At 46.3% G+C, this 21,164-nt stretch overlaps 3 protein-coding genes and 1 long non-coding RNA gene across 12 annotated transcripts in view; 2 read left to right on the top strand and 2 right to left on the bottom strand.

Annotated features, from left to right (window-relative positions):
- Positions 1–21,164, top strand: part of LOC135393968 (uncharacterized) — a 256,551-nt gene that overhangs the window by 145,348 nt on the left and 90,039 nt on the right. The gene's annotated exons all lie outside the window — the stretch shown is intronic.
- On the bottom strand, positions 7,720–12,277 carry LOC135393966 (uncharacterized). Of its 2 annotated transcripts, none has more exons than XM_064624359.1 (8): positions 11,390–12,277; positions 10,641–10,720; positions 10,327–10,531; positions 10,031–10,099; positions 9,699–9,863; positions 8,753–8,949; positions 8,413–8,638; positions 7,720–7,923 (listed from the first exon to the last, which is right to left on the bottom strand). In XM_064624359.1, exons 1-8 carry the CDS (start codon positions 11,700–11,702, stop codon positions 7,742–7,744), a joined length of 1,437 nt encoding a protein of 478 aa, XP_064480429.1. In that variant the 5' UTR covers positions 11,703–12,277; the 3' UTR covers positions 7,720–7,741. The 2 variants fall into 2 exon arrangements, with proteins under 2 accessions (XP_064480429.1, XP_064480428.1); XM_064624358.1 differs by having other exon boundaries at positions 10,016–10,099; positions 11,390–12,273.
- Positions 11,859–15,329, top strand: LOC135393965 (uncharacterized). The gene is made up of 3 exons (XM_064624357.1): positions 11,859–12,137; positions 12,388–13,477; positions 13,564–15,329. Exons 1-3 carry the CDS (start codon positions 12,009–12,011, stop codon positions 14,823–14,825), a joined length of 2,481 nt encoding a protein of 826 aa, XP_064480427.1. The 5' UTR covers positions 11,859–12,008; the 3' UTR covers positions 14,826–15,329.
- On the bottom strand, positions 14,998–18,441 carry LOC135393967 (uncharacterized). The gene is made up of 4 exons (XR_010422733.1): positions 18,211–18,441; positions 17,811–17,880; positions 17,021–17,163; positions 14,998–16,413 (listed from the first exon to the last, which is right to left on the bottom strand). It is a non-coding gene; the product is annotated as an uncharacterized LOC135393967 (long non-coding RNA).

Raw genomic sequence — 21,164 nt, 5'->3', positions numbered from 1 at the left:
GTTTTTGCGGAAGGAATCGCGGAAAAACTTGAGTGTAGAATGGAGAAGGAACTTGAAACTGTGTGTGCTTTTTGATGTAGTAGGGGGAACTATTGCGGATGTAACCATTTCTTTCTGTAGCGTATAATGTGCCTCTTTCTTATGTGCGTGTTACATTATCCGAACTTAGGCGGCAGGCCGCCAGTCAAGACGTGATGCGCACGGATGTTCGGCGAAGCATTTTTCGTTCCGAGTGTCGTGAACGACGCTCAACGATCTATATCCACCCCCAATTACTTATCGTACGAATTACTCTCAATCTACGCAGCCTAACATAAAAAGCGCTTTAACAACGGGATCACGCGAAAAGAACTCGTGATGGACGAGGCGCTGAAGCCTCCCTCTGCTAATGCGCCTCTTTATCAAGTGACACTGAGTCGCAGGAAAATCGATCTGCGGACAGCGAAAGAGTTTGGAGATGGTACACCCAGCCTAAACAACAACAACAACAACCTAATAATGCGTGGAAGCATAGGAAAAAAAAAAAAAGAGAAATGCATTGGCGCAATAGCCAAAGCAGGGCCCTCCGGTTTCCATGCAGAGTCCTGATGAAGATATAACATTAACTGGAAACGTACGGACAGGAGGACCAGCAGCAGGTTTCGGAATCAGTCTTATGGGGGTGGATAGCACAATGGGTTCGTGGATAATGGTGCAGTCGTGAGGTCCTCGTAACCAAGATACGGCACAAGCAGGGAATAAACAATGGGAGGCGAATGGAAGAGTGAGGGGCATCCGTATAGATGGGATTGAGGTATTGAGAGTGAGATTCATGGGCGTGGTTCTATTGCGCAATATGGTTCTGGCTTATACGTTGAATGAGGGGTTGAAAAAGTAGCGCGTGCGGTCGTACAAGGGTGCGGCGCGGGCGGAATGATCCGCCGCTCTTTAGGTGCTGCGTGGGATATGCTAGGTGCGATATGATTCATTATGAGAACGCAAAGAATAATGGCGGTGATTAGTACCCTCCACCAACAAAATATGGGCACCCGGGGAGTAAAAAAAAAGTACGGTAAATGGAGTTTGACGATTCAGGGAAGTCTTCCCGGTGAATGTCCGATGCAGTACTCATGGAGGTAGATGAATTTTTGTCTGAACTTGTCGTGTCTTTCGAGACTTTCGTTCCACGTCTATGAAAAGCCATGTAAGTAGCCTTAATCTCGTGTTTTTCGAAATCAGTTAGGTTAGTGCCCCAGCCGTATCCACGTGGTTTTCGTCTGTAGTTGGGTTCGCCCAAAGCACCGCACGTTTAAGCCCCGTTCGACGTTTGTGTTCCTATTGGCTGCAGTAGCTGGCGGGGCGACAAGTAGTGCAGCGATGCCGAAACTATGGGAGTCCCATAGGCGGCACCAGGTAGCGCAACAGAAAAATTTCCCCTACGGAGTGGCTTCAGTGAGGGTCGACAGATTACATTTCGTGCCGTTCTTATGCTGAACACGGGTGTAGCTATCGTGAATGTTAATCCGGGCAATCTTTTGGAAAACCGCTCACTTACGTAAGGCGCAATAGCAACACTGTGCGCATGATGTTGAGACGATGGTATTAGGCTTTCGGAACATATTAACAAGGGACTAAACCCTATATAAGCGAAGTCAAACAAACCGGCTGCCATCGTCCTCTGTCTAAACGACTTCCCGAACTGCCTCCTTCCGCTGTTATTAAGATAACTAATGTTTCAATCTAACCCACCCCGCCATCTGAGTGCAAAATAAACCGCCGACATTTATCTCTAAATGGGGACGACCTTCCTTTGTCTCCCCCACGACAAGCGCAGCATTGCCAACTTGACGCAATCGTCGAAAATGATGACCGTGGCAGGCTGCACTACTGGGGTTCCCCTAACCTTCACTCCTCCCATGCCTTATCCCCCCCCCCCCCCCCCCACGTACGTCTCAGGTCTCCCTTCGCGTCTGCTGCACGTCTACGAAGAAAGGAAAGCACCCCTGCCGAGAACAGCGGGTCCAAATGACCCACGTCTGGACGGCCTCCCTAAGGTTTTCGGGATAGGAGGGATGTAAAGAGGGGAAATAGGGACCGAGAAGTGGGGAAGCTCGGTCATGAAATGCGATGCTGGAAATGGCAGGATTCGTACTCAAGTAACGCGGGATAAATTCGCGTGGATATGCCGGTTTAGTTGTCTCTGGTCTGTGCTCTGTGATGGCCCTCTTAAATATAGCCTCCCACAAGGGTGCCTGGTGGCGGGCGTTTATGGGCAGGTAAGGTAATGTGTGCAGTCTGCGTCCTGCGTGGGGTGATGTTTGTGTAAGGTTGTCGCAAGGGTAGAGAGAAGTATATACCTTTCATAGGAGAATATTCTATTCTATTGTTCCATTCTATGCTATAGAAGATAAAACAAAATGAAGCAATAGCGAGTAGTAACAATTGCGCTACAAGAACCAGTCTCTTACTTTTTAGACTTACTGATTTATATTTTCAAGTGTTTTGGAGTAGCCGGGTCCTGTATTTTATAGGAGACACCATCTCCATATTTTTCTCTCCTAACTCCAACTCCAACGGTGGAAAGCAATTGTTCCGAGGGTGGAACATACAAAGGGACAAACACAACACAACCCTCAAGTTGCCTTGGGAAAGAACAGGGTCACTTAAAGAATATCTTGTGATACATTGAATGTGTCCTTGTGTCCGCATATATGTACTTCCAAAAGTCCCCATTCATGAGGATGGATGGATGTTAATGGATGAAACTCTCCATTCATCATCTCACAATGAAGTTGTTGTTGTTGTTGTACCTGTTGTCAGTATCTGACTTCTGCATGACTGTAACAAGCAAAGCAAGTTGCTGTATATATTCGTAATCGAAGACAAGGGAGGACAATTGGTTGCTAACAAAGGAGCCGATTTCACATTTGCATTGGCGCGCTTTCTTTGTTGGTGTTGTGAACTCAGCCTCAAGGGAGGATGCCATAACAAGCGACACGCTACAGATTCTGTCGCTGTCGCCGTTGTCGCGGGAGCAATTTCCCGATCCATTTGTGAGGCGACAGCAGCTGGCAACAAAACTACATTGGAGAGAGAAGAATTTGTATTTTTCAATTGATTATGCGGCACATCTGTGAAAAGCATCATAAAATTTCGACTGAAACGCCGCAGGAAGATAAACACCGAGAGAAATTTATACTACCGTACGTTTGTTATAATATGTGTGTCTGTGGTGGCGCTGCAGTTCCATCCGTTTCCACACAATGTGCAATAGAGCAGTAGATAGATAGCGAGTTTTGGGCACGCGCCGGACAACGGTGACTGGCGACAAATACCTACGGGGAGCAGATGCAGGATTTTGTAGCCGCGACACCGCTTTTTTGTCGCGAGAGCCCGGGTGCCGCCGCCGAATTTGTCGCTTGTCACGTGTAGATGTCGCTTGTCGCGGGTTATGGGATCCGCCCTTCATGGCGGAGTGGGTAAAAGCACCGCTCGTTGATGGTAGCCAAGGTCGTGCTGAAGACTGCGAGGTGGTGGGTTCGAATCCTACCACCGGGTGTGCTGTCTCAGTTACGTTTTCCGGAAGGCTTTCCATACGAATGTCGGCACAGTTCCTCTTGAAGAGGAACGCGACCCAAGGACGCGTACTAACCCCACCTGTCCCCTCACTCCTCCTTGCTGTCATCTCTCCACCTGTCCACGTCTGTACGTTGCTCATAGCCACAGTTGCTTCGCGGCGCTAACACGAAATAAAAAAAAGTTAACACTGATACATTAATATTGAACATCGATAAATCTGCAAACATTGTAATCAATAGTCAGTGTCGGAGTGTCGTTGGAGTGTCGTTGGGAGGAACCCGAGAGGTCTGCCTGCCTGATTAGGCGGCATGTTTCTCGGGAAGGGAAAGGTGGTGGAGAGGAGGAGAGGTAGGGGTGGAGTGGAAGACCGAGCGGAATCCGCTCGGGGGGAGGATAGGTGCGTCCATGGGCCGACTTCAGGGGAACTGTGCCGGCATACGCCTATTACACATCTGAGGGAAACCCAGGAAAAACCCCAGACGGCACAGCCGGCCCGCGGATTCGAACCGCGGACCTCCCAGTCTCCAAGCGCACGCGTTACCGCTGCGCCACCGGAGCTGTCCGCTCGTGCCCTCTTCCCCCGCATTCTGTCATTTCCTCCGCCGTTGTTTATAAATCATGATCGGCTGACTCCATAAAGCACTTCCTAGCCCACAACTAACGACGTCTTCCCAAACAAAGTATTTACAGAAATGCAGTCGTATATACTGTATATATCGTATGACCCCTGGAGCAAATTGCCTCATTGCACGTTGCCCTTAACAGTATTACTAATCCGGTCACACTCGAGGATTTTTTTGGCCCCTGGGCTCCGAAAGTGAGGGGAAGGTCCGAGATGATGCTTCCCCCCCCCCCCCCGACCACCTCCTTTCTTCAAATTTCTTTCGATTTTCGCTTTCTTTTGCGTAATAGGAAAGGAGGGTGTGCACCCCGCACGCGTTAGTTTATGAACGTTACGTGCTCGGGGAAGCGTAACGGGAGACAATTTCAAGAGCCTGCCTCGTTGAGGAGGAGGAGGAGGAGGAGAATGAGGGAGAGCTCACTCCTTCGATTCTTTTGTTACGCAACTGCTCCTGGGAGCGAAATGAAATTGGGGGGGGGGGGGGGGGGGAAGTACCTGGCAGTGGGTGCGTTGTTTGGGAGTGAGTGACTTCAACAGTAAAGGTTTCCATAGATACAGCCGACTTCTTTCTACCCCATCCCTTCCTTTCTTTCTCTCCCTTTTTTTACGTTTCTAGGTGAGGGGTGGGAAGTGGAATTCCTTCAGAGTCCCCCCTCTCATAATAGCGTTTTGTACCGAAATTTTCATGGCAGGGAGGTCGGTGCGGGTGGGGTGGGGGGAGCAAAGGCGTCTTTGAAGGGCGGCATGGCTTCGTGTGGATGCCATGGCTGGCTTCTCGAGGAAGCCTGGGTGTGGGGGAGAGGGGGGGCGTAGGGGTTTCGAGAGGGAAGCCTGGAAGGTTGGGAAAAACAAGGTTCGTTATGGGTTCGGGGTTTTCCTCGTCCCTTGCACATTCTTGTTAGGAGAGTGTGATTGACGTGGCTGTTTATTATTTGTACTTATCGAATTGCCCCAGAGGCCGCAATGGGATTGCGTTTGGGGCACCATCGTACGTATATAGACACGTTGGCAGCCGTATATATCAATATGTGCTATGCACGTATGGACGTATTTGCACGTATTTGGATGTTGACCATGTAGGAAGCACGTGTTTGCTTTGTCGCCTAAGTGCTCGATGACGTATGTGCCGAACTATATAGCAACGTAACAACACCACTGTTGCGAAAAGAAAGCGTTGAAGAAGAGAGACGCAACGTTTTCGACGTTTGTGAACTTTATAGGAGATTGTGCTATGGAGACGGCGTACTAGGCTTCTGTGCAAGGTGTGTGTTCAGGTTGTTACGGATATCTTCGTTCTGATTTCCACATTTCACGTTTCATCATCGCGTCTTGTCGCACTTGTCCATAAAGCATTATTATTATTATTATATTCTCTCTTCTTGGTCACATCACTGCTGTGTAATTCCCTCAGTACTCTATGGTCACTTTTTCTTTTGATGTTTTAAGTGTTATGGTGCGCCATTTTTCTGTCGCTCCCAGCCCACTAGCCTTCTAGGCTTAGGCGTGCCAGTTTGTTCGGGAGGTCCTCGATATTTTCGTTTGCGAAATTTTATTTTATTTTTTCTGAAAAGGTTTTATTCACAGTGATTACTTAAGTGTCACACATGAAAATCAATCGCCGACTATATACACGAGGGTGGCATGCCTATGCCTTGAAAACGACCTTACAAAAATTTACAAGGAAAACCAAGGAGAATGCTCGATTGCTTTGTAAGATTGTATGCCGTGTTTAAAAACACGACATCACTATGTAACCACTCAAATTCGCGGGTTTTCGATGTCCGCCCAAGTCGTTTTAGCGAGCGGAAATCCCATTTTAGCGGCCGTTATGCTTAGCACGGAGGACACGCCGGAGCAGCACGTTGGTCAGTTTATTATTAGGTTAGTCCAACTTCGGTGTTTGCATAGCTGATGTCCAGGTTAGTCCAAGTTCCCTGTTGGCGGTTTCCCGCGCACGACTATGCATGTTATAGCCAGGTAACTTTTATTTACAGTAGTTTATTTTGCCTCAGGGCGATCACTTTATGTCGAGGTACACCCGTTTGTCCTGTTATATGCTTAGTTTGCAATAAATCGAATTGAATTGTTAATATCAGCACCTTCATCATCATCATCATCATCAGCGCAGTTCTAGCGCACCGGTGAATACAATTCTCTTCCTTGTTCGACATAAGCCTCGTTAGCTCGCTGCGAGAAACGTACAAATCACTTAGCAAGAACAGTCTATATATCCTTTTTTTTTTTTTTTTTCACTCACTCACTCATATCTACCGCCGTAAATCCGTTTTGCGTCAACACCATCTGTACCTTACGGTCATTAGCGCCACTGTTAAATTAGATCGATCTTTCTTCTACCGGTAATTTGCCTCCGTTCTGCTTTTCAGTGGCGACCTGTTTCATCGACCTGTCTGACAGTTTCCTCGATTATGTGCCTTGCTGGCCATTAAACTTTCAACAGTTTAATCGACACCTGCGTCGGCAAGCTGCTTTTGTTTTTACCTGGCTTTACGTCGAGTCGATATATACGACAAAGTACGTTGTCTGAAGACGAGGGAAGAACGATGAAGGAGTAGTTGAATAATTACGAAATGGAAAAAGGTTGAGGGGGAGAAGTCGACGGGGAACTATTAAATGTGATGTCCTGCTACGAGGACTGCGGGTATGACATTCTCAGGTCGAGTGTATAAGATGGGGCAAGAGTAGATGAAGAAAAAAAGAACGACAGTGAATTGTGCGGGATGACCTCGATATTCCCGGTTGCGAAATTCCCGATCTCGAAACACGTTCTCGAAACAAGGAAAATCAACGAGAATGCTTGATTACATCGTAAGATGATATGCAGCGTTTAAAAACACGGCATCGCTATTCAACAACTCAAATTCACGGCTTTTCGTTTTCGATGTCTGTCTAAGTGGGTTTAGCGAACGAAAGCCACATTTTAGCGGCCGTTAGGCTTAGCAGGGCGGACACGACGGAAGTTTCCCGCGCGAGAATGTGCATTATACAGTCGGATAACATTTATGTACAGTAGTTTAATTTGCAACGGGGATTACGATCACTGTATTTCGAGGTACACCCAATAATGCTGTTCACATTACTGTTAAGTAATGCGACACTTTGATAGGTGTGGTTGATTGCATCATGTGCACACTGTATCATAGGCGGAGAGTTTTCAATCTGCCGGAGGGGGCCAGACCCGGTCTGGTGTGTTTCTTGCTTTCACACCAGAGCGGGAAATCAGACACGGGTCTGGTGTGCTCTGATGTGTGACCGTGCTGGCGTATCCTGGTGTGTGACCGTGCTGGCGTATCCTGATGTGCTGCCGTGCCTGGCGTATCCTGATGTGTTACCGTGCCTGGTGTGTACCGATGTGTTGGTGTACGTGGCGTGTACTGACGTATGGTGCCCAAATGAAGTGTGTGAATGCAGGCTATTTTCAAACGCTTGCTTTTGCATGCAATAGAGCGTATTTTATGCTGTTCGTATGTGTAGCTTGCACTGGAACGTGCAACAAAGGACATTAAGAGAACACCTAGCTCTTAGATGTTTAAACTTGGCTCTTTATTTGGGACCTCCAGTGGTGTCAGTCAGAGTGGGTGATAGTGACCGCACCACGGCCGGTTTGGCGCTGCTGCGTCTCAGCTCGGATGTCTTCTGCGAAAGCCAAAGCCTGATCTTCTTGCTTGCTGTAGCGGTCTCTTCCTCCGTGTAGCCCCTTCTTGATGCATAATGATTGAAGAAGGCTGTAAAAGCATGTGTATGGGTTACTTTTCTTCTTGGTTTCGGAAACCCTCAGCCACAAATGTAAACACACGGTGAAGCTTTCAATTGCGAACACATCAAGGTTTCATCATGGCTGCATTTCATCAGGTGCAAAGAAAAGTATGACATGACACACAAAACGTATCACCCCACATGAGTGCTGTGGGAGACTGTAGGGGACCAGCATGTGAAAAAAAGAAAAGGCAGGGGAAAGACCTGACTGGCCACCCACCCTCTCCAACAGGGCTCATGGGGGGCGACAGGTTCACATATACTGTTTGTGATGTCATACCTTTCTTTACACCTGACCACTGCATGAAAGCTCGTGTTTTATAACACAGTTTAAAGCTTCACTATGTGTTTACATTTCTGCCTATGTGTTCTGGACACAGACTGCCCCTGGATATACCTTAGCTATGGGAAGCACTGTACAATAATGGAACCTGCAGATGGTAATATGGTGCACTTACCTCTTAGCGTTTCCACTTTATGAGGAGTCAGTGGTTTCTGAGGGGCCTTCTCTCCTCCTTCAGCCAGGAACCTATTCGATAGGGTCCCCGTGAAGCTCCTCTGAGCCAAAACCTCCACCGACCATATAGCGGAGGCGGCTCGTTTCACAAAGTGGGAGTCTCTGGTGATTCCCATTAGGGTCTCATAGGCAACTTTGCTAATGAATACTCCATTTGTAAGGTGCATCTGTGAATTAGAACAAAATTTATGTTAAAGGAGCTGGTAATTAGGTTACGATTTAGGAGACATGACCAGCTAATGACCACATTCTGACGTTATTCAGCTTGTGCCTGCTCTCACCTTACAATCCTCCGTGTAGGAGAATGTAGCATATGTGCCACCTTCCTGGCACAGTGCAGACGCAGGTTCAGTGCTGCTGCATCCATCGTCATTGAGGAGGGCAGCGGTGCCAGCTGCTACTGTCTCCTGTCCGTCAATGCGCAGTGGAGGTAGAGTTGCACACTCAGGAAGGGCAGGTTTCTCGAGAGGGCCAGGTGCTGCAAAGATAAAAGCTCAAGAAGTGAAATGCACATAAAAAATGTTTCGGAAACAGACTCAGATCAAATTATTTATTAGTCTGTGAACCGACCACCCAGTGCTTCTTAGCAATTATGTAAGTAAAATCACGGTCCCTTCACAGCTTTCTGGTCATGCAGCAACGTCAAAAAGTTGGGCCAGGGACAACGGGAGCCACGTGGCTGGACTGCGATCGGAACCCGGTAGAATCTCCCGACCGGGCCACTCATCGGAACGGCAGATGCAGTGTTGCTTTTCCAAACATTCCTAACTAAAAGATTTTTGCTGCGATGGCTTCCTGCTACGTTGCAGCAGCTATAATGTGAATAATCGTTCTCTGTTCGGCCTTATTTCATGCGGAAGGCTGCTGTTGATCACTTCGAGTGCCACGGATGCTTTGTCGTGACTCTCCTATCTTCAAACTAGCTAGCTCCAAGCTAGTACGAAGTAATCACGCGACAACAATTGAAACATGTGTACTGCACTGGCAGATGCAGGCATTCCCCTCCGGGGTTCCGATGGCTGCGCCACCACGCGGGCGCTCCAGTCTCTGGGCAAAGCTTCCCCATAGAGTTACGGAGGAGGTGCGTGACCATGAAGCTATCAAGGGACTGTGGTAAAATATAAGGGCAACATTCACCAGTGTCAAATCAGATTTTTAGCATATTACACACAATGGGAACTGCAGTTTCTGGTAAAGCTGAAGGAGTGAATAACTCACTGTACTTACACAATCCTTGGAGGTTACCCACTGATGCAGAATAGTCCTGGTCCCACTGGTCCTCTGTCAGTTCAACAGGAGCACACGTACGTGGTGGCTGCTCATGTTGCTTCTTGTCGAAGTGTGGTTCAGATGCTGCTGTCCTTTTGCCGCAGCTATCTGGTGCTTCTCCATCTGTCAAGACCATGCACAGTCTTTGGAATTAACCAGGTAATATCTACAGTATTCTCTCTGCTTCGTGCACTTTTAGAGCAGTAGCTATGGCACACTGTGTGCAGTAAGGCACACAGGCATAAACACATAATTGTCCCGAAAAGTCCATGTACCTGGTGGCTGCTTACGTTGTTTCTTGTCAACATGTGGTTCAAATGCTGCTGTTCTCTTGCTACCGCTGTTCTGTGTCTTCCCATCTGCCGAGACCATGCATAGCCAATAGAATTAACTAGGTAATATCCCTGCATCGATACCCTCTCTGCTTTGCCTTTCTGTCTACTAGTACAACGCTACATTATTTTGCTAACATTGCACTGCTTCGTGTGCTACTACACCAGTAGTTGTGGCACGTTATGTGCAGTCAGGCACACAAGCATAAGCACATAATTGTTCAATGAAGTCTGAGTAGGTACAAACTGCATACCATAGGAATCACGTCGTTTGGAGATGTAATGAAGCAGCTCCTCTTGTAGCCGCATGTTTAGCTTCCGAAGTCTGGCATTTTCAATTTTTAGCTCCGTTACCTCCTCTCGAAGTTGCTTGTCCTTGCCCCCTGAGAGATCATTTAGGAGATTTTCCATGACGGCACTTTTTGCTGCTGCACGGGCCTTTTTCACTTTTTTGAACACCTGAGTGGGAAATGGATATACAGGTACAGCTCCTCGTGACTGATTGTTGTCCAATTACACGTGGCAGAGAAACTTATCCACTCAGTTAGGAGATTATATTACAACTTACGTGTTGCTGCTGTGCTTTCTTTTTGGATGCAAGCCGGTGACGTTGGTCAGCAATGAAATCATCCATGTCGTCCTTACTCTCTGCAGAAATCAGAAAATATCACACTTGTATTTCTCTAAAAATATTAAGCATCTGCAATAAATAATGGAAGCAAAAAAAAAAAAAGAGTTGCCGGAACGTGGCACACTGTGAATCAAGATGCTTGGCTACACCACTAACACTGCATGCGCTCTGTAGCTGCCTGACGTGCGTCCACCACCCGACAAGTGTTTTAATAGTTCCGTCGGTACTCTCACAGGGGATGAAAACGCCTGTCAACGAATGCGACTGTTTAAAAACGACGCCGATTAATGAGAAATTCTCGCGCCAGCACTGACGGATGCATCCTAAAAAGCGTCCTGCTACCTACAGCGTGAGCATATGAACTCTCTAACTGCTCTTACCGAGTTGACGAATGAAATAAATCAATCAAATTGTTCGTGCGCAACCGCCGCCAGCACCCATGTATACATCCTAATAAGCGTCCTCCTACCTTCGACGTGAGCATATGTCACTCTCTAACTGCTCTTATCCAGTTAATTAATGAAACAACAAATGAATCAGCTGTAGTTGTTCGTGCGCATCTGTCACTAAGTATATTGCTATTCTTCAAAAGCAGCTGTATTGATTCACTGAATACGCTAGATCAAAGTATTCTTCACGGTCGTGCATCTTATCATAGTCAGCGTTAGAAAGGAATAAAGGCTTACCTGTCATGTGTAATAGTTCAGCGTCATAGTACCCTCCTCGTGTTTTGTCGTCTCCGTCCCAGTACACACTATACGTACATCCTGGTTCGAAGTCATCAACGTGGCTCGGGTTGAACGCTTTGACGTTCTTCGATGTGGTAACCTTTTTAACCTCGTCGTACAAAAACTTTACGTAAACAAAATACGGCATCACGGAGCGTCTAATGTACGGAAACCACGAGGTAGAAGCACATGTGCAATCTGGGCACACAGGCGTGACATCGAGCAGGCCACTGCGCTCAAGTGGCGCTGCACTCCAGTTAAAAAAAAACATATTTGGTACGCTGTTTCATAACATGGCACGCGTGCGGGTTAAAACTTTTTACGCAACAATATGTGGTATCTCTTTTCAGTAGCTTAATACATTTCATGGGGTGCTTTTGGGTGTCTGTTCTGTTCAGCTTTCTTGCTTTCTTTTGCGGGCACGACAGCCGAGAATCTATCATTTTGTCGGGGCTATACAGAGAAGGGACGGTCCTGCGTGTCAACAAACCGAAAACAAAGGCGCAGAGACCGCGTCAATCGTAATATTTATCTTCACGACGGGACATTCTGTTTCACTGTGAGATACAAGTACGTCATGCCTTCGAAAAGGCGATACCTCGCCTACTTAGAGCCAGGGACGTCTTCAGCGAAGGTACCTCGGCAAACCGTATGGAGTCAACGACAGAAAGAAGTGTCGGCAGCGGTCGAAGCCTCGCGAATACAAGTAAGTGTCTGTTTTCCTTATCCTTTTAGCGCTTCTAATACTGTACCCACTGTTACCGGCTGTACGCTAGTACCGTACCCGCTGTACCGGTCTGTACCCGCCGCTGCGACGCTACATTATAAATTAATCTCGCTGCTCATGCACGTTTCGCACAGTCAGTATCGCACATGGTCGTGCGAATTAGCGTGGGACGTTCACGAACTCGCTCACTGTCACTCACTGCCAAGGTATCTTTCGCTTTTTCTTGCAGCTCTGTGAAGATGCTGGGGCGAATGAAGAAGCTACTCCTCGTGTTGCAGACCATGAAGAACATGAACACCTTCAACCTGAGTACCCTGCATCTGAAAATAGCCTTCTTGACAATGAAGAAAGCATTAGCTCACTCCACGATGGGACGCCACAAGAAGACAGCACCACCGAATGTGCAGAGCTTCCTGATCCTGATGCTGATCTTGCAGAATTCATCAGAGTGAACTCTGAAATAATACTGCCCAACCAAGCTACCACTCGTCTGCAGGCGATGCTGCTTGTCCTTGCATTTATTGTGGCTGCAGGCATCCCATGGACACAGGTCGATGGACTTTTGCGACTTCTAAATGCGATCTTGGGGCAAGAGGTTTTCCCTTCCAAGTATGGATTGCGGAAACTGTGGAATCTACAGCGATCAAAGGTTCTGGAAGTCCATGGCTACTGCCCTACATGTCAGCTGCTTACTAGAGACTGTGGACTTGGATTTCAACGTTGCGACATTTGTGAAAATGTAGTGACCCCTGCAGAACAGGTGAAAAAAGGAAGTTTTTTCATCACACTGGACTTGGAACTACAACTGCTGAAGCTGTTAAAGGCCACGGGTGAACTAGTAGGCAAGAATTTAAAGGACATTGCGACAGTCCCTCATGAAGGAGCATACAGAGACATTACCGATGGCTTGCTGTACAGAAAAGTTCGAAGTGAAAATAACATGTCATGGTGCGACCTGACATTGACCATGAACACCGATGGATCTCCTGTGTTCAAATCAAGCAAGGGATCTGTTTGGCCAATACAGGTGTCACTAAATGAACTGCCCGTTCCATACCGATGGAAGAACATCTTGGTTGCAGCCGTTTGGTTTGCTAAGGAGCACCCGCCTGCGCACCTGTACCTAAAAACATTTGTTGAGAAATTTAACACGGTTGGAAAGCTGGCATGGTCCTTTTCTGGCCAAACTGTGCAGTCTGCAGTTAGGATAGTGTCCTGCTGTGTTGATTCACCTGCACGTGCTGCCCTTTTGAACGCAAAACAGTTCAATGGATACTATGGGTGCTCCTGGTGTCTTCAGAAAGGCACACTTGTTGATGGTGAGAATACTGCTAATTATATCAGTCTTAGTCCTGGTTTCTTTGCTCTCAGTTGTCTAAAACTTGCTCATTGCACATCTTTCCAGGAACAGTGAAGTACATATTTGAAGGCCACGACATGATCGAGAGGACTTCTGACATGGTTGTGAGTGCAATGACTGCCGCAGCTGTAAGGGGTTACCCTGTGGATGGCATCAAGGGTCCATCAGCTGTAGCCAAATTATGTGCCTTAGACTTGGTGTGGGGATTTCCCCCAGATTACCTACACTGTGTTCTCGAGGGTGTGGCTTCCCAGCTAACAGAGCTCTGGTTATGTTCCACTGGAAGTGTGTGGTATATTGGGAACCGGATCAAGGAGCTCAACCGGCGCATTGTGACGATTCAGCCGCCAATCTTTTTCACAAGGACTCCTCGGCCCCTAACAGAGAGGGCATTTTGGAAAGCGACAGAATGGAAATTTTGGCTTCTCTACTATGGTGTGCCCTGCCTACAAGGGATTCTGCCGCACAAATACCTAACTCATTTTACCTTGCTCTCACACAGCGTGTTCCTGCTGCTGAAAACAACAGTCATGGAGTGTGACATTGTACTTGCGGGCAAATTGCTAATGCAGTTTGTTCAGGAAATGCCTGTTCTGTACGGCAAGGGCAGTTTTACATTTAATGTTCACCAGCTTGTTCATCTGGCAAAATCTGTGCAGATGACCGGACCATTGTGGGCAACGTCAACCTTTCCTTTCGAGGGTGGAAATGGCGACATCTTAAAGCTTGTCACTGCAGCAAAAGGTGTGCCACAGCAGATAGCAGAGAGGTGCATCATGCAAGGAGTGCTGAAGTCACTGACACGCATTGTGGATTTGTCACCCTTTCTAAAACACCAGCTTCAGCTAATCTCTGGGAGGAAAACCAAGAACCATCAGTCAGGCGTGTTAGGAACCCCGCTACCTGTATCTAATTTGGAAACATGCATCCGAGACTTGGTTGTAAATACAGTAGGACACGTGGAGTCAATAAGTGAATACCTCAGGGCCACGATCAAGGGGGTCGTCATCCATAGTGCCAAATATCGGAGGACAGAAAAGTCGTGCACCGAATACATCGAAGCCAGTGATGGCAGACTGTGCAGGATCATGTGCATTCTTGTGGCAGAGGACACTATTCTCCTTGTGTGCCAGGAATTAATTCTTGTGGAGTGTATATTGCCTTTCCTTTACGATGTTGACCATCCACCTGCGAATGTTGCCCTGTGCTTGCTTCATGATGTTGATGTTCTTTCTCCATGTGTGTATGTGTCTGTGCACGGCAAGTCATACGTTGCAAAAATTCCTAATCTTTACGAAAGGGATTAGTATATGTGAAGGTAGGTAGTTATTTGCACATAAAATCTCATCTCCATAAGCAGCACCTCAGATATAATTCTATGCGAAATTCTGAAGAGTAGCAAGATTGTTAACCATGTTAGTCACAAAATGACACTTTGGGTGATCACCAATACCAGTAATTCTAGCTGATGGCACTGAATGAGAGTTATTTTCTCGATTTATTTGATAACAGGCCATACTAAATGTCCAAATAATTGCTCTACAATTGCTGTTCTGTTTGCTTTGGTAGTCTATATATTCATTGTTCTTTCTCATATTAAGGTTGTTTACCTGTCCAGTGAGTTCCCCATAATTATCTTGTACGTACAAGGTTAAATTACAAGTTATTTACAAGGTTAAAAACTGGTTAGTGAGACAAACAATATGCCAGCATTTTGTACCATCTCCTGCTACCTAGTTGAGCCTGCTCCTTGCATGATGCATATACATGTATTGTGTTATTTTTCATATTAAACTTGTTTACTTGTCCAATGAGTTCTCAGCAGTTCTCTTGTATGAAAAAGGTTAGTGAGACCAAAAATATGTGAGGATTTTGTACCCTCACCTGCAACGAAGAGGCTGCTTGAATGAAACTTCTGCTGGGAGCCTTTGAGTGCACGTGGTATATATATACTGACGTAAACTTTGCTGTCTGCGAAATGCACTGGCGAACTTGTGCGAAAATGAATCTATCTAACGGCATTTTTCCTGGCATTTACACAGCAGCAGCCTGGTGTGTACCCCAGAAGATACCACACCAGCCTGGTGTGTACACCAGGAAGCATCAGAGCAGTCTGGTGTGTACACTAAGATACACCATACCAGCCTGGTGTGTACACAAGGACACACCACACCGGTCTGGTGTATACACCAGGACACACCACACCAGCCTGGTATGTACACCAGGACACACCACACCAGTCTGGTGTATATATGAGGACACACCACACCGGTCTGGTGTATACACCACGACACACCACACCGGTCTGGTGTATACACCACGACACACCACACCGGTCTGGTGTATACACCAGGACACACCACACTGGTCTGGTGTATACACCAGGAAACACCAGACCGGTCTGGTGTTTTTTTCAACTGGGGGGCACAACGCCCCCCCCCCCTTTCATGCACAAAGGTCGGGCATGGTGTCGGGAATTTCGTGTTGGGACGCTGTGAAGCACATTTTTACAGGATTTTCATAATTACTCGCATGAAACCCGCGATTATTAGTATATCCCTCGAAGCTTTCATCTTGAGTGTCAGCTGATTAGACTTTCCGGAGGGGGCCTGCCCCCCCCCCTCGGAAAGTTCCTGGGGGGCTCATGCCCCCAAGCACCCCCGCAGTCGGTGCCTATACTACACCCAGCGTGAACAACGTGCGTACTCGAGTCCGCCAATCACGACGTACTTTCACCGGCTGTAGCCATAGAAACCATCCGCCATTGGCCACATGAGTAGCCGCTAGTAGCCAGAGAAAGCCTATGTTGGAAATCGTCTGCGTCGATTGAGTGAAGCAGACGACATCGCGACTGTATACATGTCCACGTTGACTGTGGCTGACAACTCTTACCCCCTACAAAGAAGGAAGAAGAAGGAATGAGTGACAGGCTTGCAGCGACTGTGACTATACACTTTTTACATTTACAAGACGTAACTTGTGATGAAGTGCATCTCGCAAACATATTACGTAAACTATTGCACCAATAAAACGTTATTATTATTATTTATTAATAAATTGGAATTATTTGAATTAATTATTTTTCTTATTATTTCTTCTTATTATTATTATTAACCTAAATGTCAAAATTTTTAATAAAAAATTTAAAAATGTCTTGACTGCCACAGGCCCAGTGAAACAAGTCTTCCGGCGTAGGCGGCCCTGAATGGGAAAATAAATTTTATTATTATTATTATTATTATTATTATTATTATTATTATTATTATTAAGGATTTTGCTGTTCTTGGGCACGGTAATAAAGATATTATTATTAACGTTACTTTGAAATCGACGTTCGAAAAGGAAAAAAATATTATATTTTTCCCCGGACGAAGCCCAACGCGGGAAGCTTGCGTGTTGTGTGCTGGGTGTGGTTTACTTCTATTCGACTGCGTATCAGTAACGAATCAAAGACGTTATTTCTAAGCATATTTCAAAATTTTGCAAAAATATGTGTACTTACTGTCACATATTCGCCCCGCGAAATCCTCTTCCGTCATTTTTCTTCTTCGGATTGGACTCCCGCAAACCTTGAACGACGACCACTTTCCCCGCCGATATGATGATTCACGAGTGTGACAGACTTATGAGACAGACTCCCTGTTCCTGTCGTAAAATTGCAACGGGATGTTGAAACTTCTCTTCGCCTAGAGGATACAGAAAAACACCGCACCCTACACGGGAAGTGGAATACGCGCTGCCGAAGGGATATTTGGTTCTTTTACAGAGAACGAGATAACTTCAGCCTTGAAGCCAGAGTTGTAGGTGATGTTATAAATTACACAAAGCCGTCGACCTCCCTGCAAACCCCGTAGAGAATTTAAGCTGCATTCAAAAATGTCGTCCAAACACTCTCATTATGGCTGCTAAAAATAATAGATGAAAGAATAAATAACGAAATATGCATTCAGGAACAGAAAAATCATGCATTTTATTCGCTGCAAATTCTGTGCCGCATCAGGTTTTGATAGTGCCTCATCTCCCTGGCATTTTTTTGTGCACGCATGCAACTCATATGAGTTCAAATAGTGTAATTGGAAATCGACATCTTGGTTTTTTAGCAGATCCAGGCAGTCACGACAACCAAACACTTGAATATAAGATTCAGTTCTAAATAATTCATTGCGAATGCAATTGAAACGCTTTCTTGACGCCGACACATGAAAGAGCGCATGCAAGAGCACGTATATATTGCAATATTATATGCAGCAGTAAGAAGCAAGCACTGATGAAGTAAAAGTACATTTTCCTACCAGATTTTCTTTTTTCTTTTTTTTCATTGACAGCTCGCTTCCTCTGCTTAATTGTATCCGTTCATTTTGTCTGGTTCAAAACATACCATCGTTATTTCGCAGCACACACAAACTGGTACAAAGTGCTGCAGGTCGCGGTAGCTAAACATAGAAACAGATATAAAGGGGGAGTACGAAGTGCGACTTACTCGGCCTTGCGGTAATGGTTCCAAAGGAAGGCCATATAATGAATGACGCATACAATACTAACACATGACAGAGTTGCACCCCCTCTCTTACCCATCCCAAGCAAACCCCGTCCGTCGACGCCGTTCGAGGCTTAACTCGATTCTAACTCGATCTAACGTTATATTCCCTTTGGCCCCATTATTAAATAACGTGCGAACTGAAATGGACTCACGGTATATATTGAAGGTTCTTGAACTCCGACTCCCCGAAAGCCTGCGGTTGATCGCACGCACCCCGTAAGTAATGAAATTACTCAGTTACGACACACAGTCCCTCAATCGATGCGGAGTGGAGACCTTCGTGCCAATATATACTCGCACACTCGGGCACATGGTAGAAAGTTGGCGTTACTCTGTGTACGAATGAGGTAGGTTAATTTGGGCCCGCGCTGGGATTGAGTTTGGGCCGGGGTTTACGTCAAGATGGGGCACTTTGTTTTTGTTGGATTTTGTTGGATACTTTGGCGAGTGTCGTGCTTTACGTTGTTGCTTCGGGCTGTTTGCTGTGTGTCGGTTGCATAGAGCTGTCTTCTGTTTTCTTTTTTCGGAACTTGCTTTATTGCGTTAGTGGCGTCTGCAGTCCTTTCGAGGTTTACGTGCTGTTTCTCACGCAGTAAAGCTGGAGACATGCAACAGTTTATCGCTTCATTTACACACCCAGAAGAACGTAAAAAAAAGAGAATGAAAGAACAAAAAAGGAAAAAGAGAGAAAAAAAAAAGGGGTCGTAATGCATGCTTGCTTAGTTTTTGCTCGAGGTGATCCTATAATGTTGCCTGCACAAGACGAGAAGACAAGCAAGAGTCTGCAGCTGGTACGTCACGAATGGTTGCGTGACATTTCATCGAACGCCATTTCGTCGAAAATGGACGTTTCATCGAATCGGTGGCCGCCGCTTTTTCTTGCGGCAACGTGTGAAATACGTAAAAGGCTCTCCTGACCTAAACTTGGTCAGGCGTCGATGAAACTGCGTTCGATGAAATGGGCGGACGCCGTCACGAATCAGAGGGTTTGCCGTAGCTCGTGCGCTTGTATGTCGGTGCTTGTGCGTTACGATTTCGCCCGGAAGGAAGTCTTACATAATTGAGGTTACCTTGAGACACATATCGCTCGGTTCGCCCACGGTACTCACTTAATATGTTGAACACCAGTCCGAGTGCGCCGTCTGCGTTCGAAATAAGGCACCTTGCGCCACATACCACGAAGAGGCGGAACGGTACCATCGTGGGGTTCTCTTATTGATAAAAGATGGAAGTGTGCTGTGTTGAGCATTCTTCAAGGACGTACCTGAGCTGTTCAGGATGGGGTCCTTCCTCGCTGCATGCGAAACATCATGCAATGCACACGTTTGCGTCTAATATGAACCCAGCAAAACAAAGCGCATATCCTATTCGCGATGAAGTGTTCTAACTTTTACGGTTCTGAATAGGTATTCGGATGTAAAACCGCAGTGTTAATACCCCTGTCACACGGGCATTTCGATCCTTCTCGAATCCGATCTGCATCGAACTTCCCGAGCACGCTCGAGTTTTGACGCTGCTACACGGCCACTTTCAATGCGCATTGAATGGTTGACCTGTGCAAATGAATAAACGGAACTCATTAATTTCGCGTTTCTTATATAACAGCGATATTAATGGTAATTTATCGTATACCGATGTAAGCATCATTTGTAGCTTCGCGCGCATGTCCCTCTTAAGTTATGACAGTTCACCGGGGTCGAGGATGCAAATGGCGGCCGTCGAGCCGTCTTGAAATTCTCAATCCTGTTATGGGAACTGTCTTGAGTCAAGCAGGATCAAAGTTCGATCCTGCTTGGAAGCGGCCGTGTAGCACCATCCGATCTGCATTGGGTTCAAGCAGGTTCGATCGAGCAGGATCGAAAATGCCCGTGTGACAGGGGTATAATAGCACTATGAAATATTCGAAAATATCCGAAGTCTGCCGTTTATTCCGAAGTTCCCGTTGGGAATCCAACTGCGTGCCTTTATTGCATCATAACAACGACGAATTGCCTTGGACTTGTCCGACGAAGGAAAATTTCCAGAGTTTCCAAATAATCTCCGCGGGCTCGCCGAGCGCGCACTGGGAAGCATAGAGTTTCCCGGGCTATCGTGTTTCGGAGACGAGGACGCGTGCGTTCGCATCGTGCGATGACGTAGGTGCACGCTTTGGAAATCCGCCCGGTCGCCCGCCAGTGTGGCAAGGGTCAGTCGTGGGATGCCCGCAGGAATAAGAAAGAGAAGAGAAAAAGAAAAAAAAAAAAGATCGAGGAAAACGAGTGTAGCGACCTTCGGTGGCTGTTACACGGATAAAACGCGAAGAGCCGCCAACCAATTGTGTATAGGGTTCAAGGAGAGAGTTTATGAAGAGACGCGTATCTCATAAGTGGCATAATCGCAAGTCATTCATTAAGGACCCGATCGCCATTTTGCACTTGCTAGTGTGCTCCGGAGTGAGAACAATGCAGCAGGAATGCGAGAGAGCTGCTGTGAACTCGAGACGTTTCGACATCGAGCTGCACTCTGAAAAAAAAAAATAAATAAATAAAAAACAAGAAATGACGAAGAAGAGAGAGAGAGGGTAAATTGGGGAGTAATTACAGCGTCTAGTCCCCTGGATTGTAATTACTTCCCGTTTTAGTCCCTGAAATTTACTCCCAAGCCTGCAAGTAGTCCCTAAATTTCCATATATTTTGATGCATTTAGTCCTCGAAGGACACAGATTACTCTTTTTTTTTTTCTCTCTCTCTCTCACTCGCTGTTTTGTAGTGTGTATCTTTTTTAACTTTTTCCCCATCTCATTCCTTATCAAACGCTTTCAGGAAAAAAAAAAAAAAAGAAAAGGACACCTATCGAGTTCACTGATTGAAATACATAGCGCAATGATAATGATAGCATCAAAAAGATCTGCTACAATCGATAAGCGATTTTGTTCATTATTGCGAAAGAAGGAAAGATATGACACGTGTCAAACAGTCAAACAGCAGAATAAGTATTCCAAGCAAGTCAGTGCTTTAACTTTCACTTCGGAAGATTTCGATCGCCGGTGCCAACGAACAGCTGCGACTTAAAGCAACCATTTACGTCTTTTTCGTGTCTTTCTTTCCTTTCAATTTTCTACTTTCTC

This window comes from Ornithodoros turicata, chromosome 5 (assembly GCF_037126465.1).
Source record: "Ornithodoros turicata isolate Travis chromosome 5, ASM3712646v1, whole genome shotgun sequence".
NCBI classification, from domain to species: Eukaryota; Metazoa; Arthropoda; class Arachnida; order Ixodida; family Argasidae; genus Ornithodoros; species Ornithodoros turicata.
Note: the sequence above shows the minus strand (reverse complement) of the source record. Positions and strands in the feature narration are given on the sequence as shown.